The sequence below is a fragment of the Oreochromis aureus genome, linkage group 10, assembly GCF_013358895.1.
Source record: "Oreochromis aureus strain Israel breed Guangdong linkage group 10, ZZ_aureus, whole genome shotgun sequence".
In the NCBI taxonomy this organism is placed as follows: Eukaryota; Metazoa; Chordata; class Actinopteri; order Cichliformes; family Cichlidae; genus Oreochromis; species Oreochromis aureus.
Genome location: NC_052951.1, coordinates 34251855 through 34255010, shown reverse-complemented (window position 1 = coordinate 34255010; position 3156 = coordinate 34251855). Strand labels below are relative to the sequence as shown.

Below are 3156 nucleotides of genomic sequence, written 5' to 3'. Positions count from 1 at the left end.
GAAATATATAAATATAAGGACAACACGTCAATTATCGTCAATAAACAACGTTTAGGGATCTCTATAGTATTCAATAAGAGTAACCTGCATGTCAATTCTTGATGCGAGGGGGGTACCCGGCATGTCGATAAGTGAAGCAGAGGGAGCCTGACCATGCGTCGCACATTTGACGAGTTAGAAGCGAGAACGTGTTGGCAAAGCAGTCATTCTCATGTGCCAAGAAATACAATTATTTTCTCAGATTACGTTTTTTTTCTTGCATGTAACTTTTGACAGAAATATCATTCCATATTGGGTGGCTCCATGGTGAGGTGCTTTGAGAATGTCCCACTGGAAAGAGGCCCTGGGGCAGACCCAGGATATGCTGGAGCGATGGCATCTTTTGGCTGGCCTGTGAATGCCTCAGTGTTTCCTGTATAAACTGAGGAAGGTGGCTGGGACAAGATAGGTCTGGCCATTGTTGCTTAGACTGCTGTCCCCATGACCTGGTTCTGGAAAAGCACAAGAAAAAGGACGGATATATATCATAAGAAGGTTACATGAATACCATGGACAATGACAATACAGATGTCTAGGGTGCTGTCATGTTAAAGCCTGAGCCTGAACTCATGGCAAGGCTCCGGTGACCCAGGTTGTATGACCAGGTAAACGGGCTCAGTTCTGCTGCATATTGAGGCTCGGTAGGTCTGCTGGCACAAGAGGTTCATAAAACTACGGAAGCTCAGGTTGCACAGCTCACAGCCAAGTCTGGGGGTTGACTGTGGGCCAGCTACCCTTACTCTTGAAGCTGGGAAGGTTGCAGGGTGCTCAGTCTCTGATTTGGCTGGCTCAGAAACACTAAACTCTGATCCTTCACAGGCACGGCCAAATACACAAAGCTCTTACTAGTTCTTACTTTTGTGGGTAAGAAGCACTGGGTTCAAGAATATAGGCAAATTCAGCCACACAAAGCAATGTATTCGAATTGGTCAGCTCAGACTTGGATACCACTCTGTAAGTTTGCTTGACCAGAAACAGCAAACCTCACTAACAGAGTAAATGCTAATGGTAACTAATAAACCTAAAGTAATCTATAACTAAAACTAGTTATAAAACTAAAAACTAAATAAACGTGATTAGGAACCAATGCCAGAAGATAGCAAAAGTCATAAGTACAAGAAAATACAAAATAACACTAAAAGAAAGTTGAAGTGATTTTATTCAACAACAAAGTAAACCAAACAAACCACAGTGGTAGAAAGTACCACAGGTACAGGACAGCCATTACGGGTAATAGTGGAAGAACAATTGCATCACTCAGGACTCAGTTGCTGTGTCATGTGACAATGTTGTGAGGACAGAGCTCATAAATTGTATGCAAGATCAAACCAAGTGTACAGACCAGCACTGATTGTAACCTGCAGGCTGCCTGTACAAGGAACAAGGAAATCTTTTGCACTTTTGCATTTTTGCTGTGAACCATCAGGCTTTTGTTGTTTTAAAGATGTTTTAGTATTCCTTTTCTCCTGTAGGAATATTGCACTCGTTGGGCGTTTGTGCTTTAACAGGTTAATGTTTTACATATAAAACTTTCTCTGTAATGTCGAATGTATCTCAGTCTTACACTAACATGTCTATTGAAGTGCAGTATCAGGAGCTACTGAGGGTAATTATTATTTCCACTCTGTCAACAGTTCCATCTTTTATTTTTCTCTTCATTAATGGGACTATGTTGTTCACACTGAGGAGTAAACCTGTGTTTCGTGACACTCCCCGTTACATTCTTCTGTATAACCTCCTTTTTGCAGACACTGTGCAGCTGGCACAGAGTCAGGTTCTTTTCCTGCTCTCTATTTTTAGAGTAAAATTGCCATATCCTGTATGTGGATTTCTCAGCTTGTTGGCCAATCTCACCACTGGGATCTCCCCTCTCACCCTTTCGGTGATGCCTCTGGAGAGATATGTAGCTGTGTGCTACCCACTGAGGTATCCTACCATCATCACCATCAGAAACACAGGGGCTGCTATCATTGTGATCTGGATCATCAGCTCACTAAATAATCTCACCAGACTCATCTTTTTCTTTCCATTTGAAATGTTGAAAAATCTGCAAGTGAAAGATCTTTGTTCCAATATAGCTCTACTGTTTGGGTCCAAGTCTGATCAATATGATACAGCTTTCACATGTTTAGTGTTTGTATCAGCTGGTGTGGCAGTCATTTTTTCTTATATCGGTGTGATATTAGCAGCCAGGTCGGCCTCTGCAAACAAAGCTTTAGCCCGTAAAGCTCAAAACACTCTGCTGCTTAATATGATGCAGCTGTGCCTGAGTCTCTGCTCAACTATTAATAACCCTTTGCTCATAGCTCTTTCAAGAACTGTAACAAGAACCGTATTTTTGTGGGTTCAGAATGTATTTTATGTGTGCTTTATTATCTTACCCAGATGCCTGAGTTCTCTCATCTATGGGCTAAGGGATCAGACCATCAGGCCTGTCCTCATGTACCACCTATGCTGTTATCAGAAACTAAGTCAGTAGCTGAGATGCCTGTTTGGCTGCAGCATGAAAAAAACCTCCAGAACAACATTGTTTCATTGTAGTTGTCCATACATTTATGTTCTTTTACTTTTTATCAGGGACCATGCACAAAATCAGTCATCTAAAATAAAATTTAGCTCTAAGCTGATGTCCACCTGCACCACCTGAAAGGGCCCATACAATGTTAATAAGGATATAACTTACATTTGTTGAAACAATGTCAGTATTTCCCTGAGAATGCTTTTAAACCAGCCTGGTTCTGCTGGAGATTTCTTCTTGTTAAAAGAGAGTTTTTCCTGCCCACTGTCGACAAAGTGCTTGCTCATAGGGATTGATGTTATTGTTGGGTTTTTCTCTGTTTGTACATAAATATTTTTTTTTTTCTAAATAGTGTTCATATGTATATAGTGCTTCAGAAACTGTGCACCTCACCCCCTCTTTCTTCTCCCACGTTTGCACTGATTAGGAGATGCTCTCTATCTCATTGTGCATCTGTTTAGTGTCAGTAAATGCATTCTATATTGTTCACCATAATATTTTATTACAGGTATTAGAGCGTGCTGTAGGTATTAAAGGTACTGCGGTGGTTTGAATATTATCTATCTAATAGACTCCATGTATGTTCATGTAAAAAGAGA

At 40.9% G+C, this 3156-nt stretch overlaps 1 protein-coding gene across 1 annotated transcript; it reads left to right on the top strand.

The window, feature by feature from the left end:
* Positions 1 to 1579: 1579 nt before the first annotated feature.
* Positions 1580 to 2518, top strand: LOC116321301 (odorant receptor 131-2-like). Its single transcript, XM_031741097.2, has one exon. It carries the CDS (start codon positions 1580 to 1582, stop codon positions 2516 to 2518), a length of 939 nt encoding a protein of 312 aa, XP_031596957.2.
* The last annotated feature ends 638 nt before the right edge of the window (positions 2519 to 3156 follow it).

Bases quoted from the DNA above. Each gene is read 5' to 3' on its own strand.
- LOC116321301 (XM_031741097.2), top strand. From the start codon at position 1,580: ATGTCGAATGTATCTCAGTCTTACACTAACATGTCTATTGAAGTGCAG.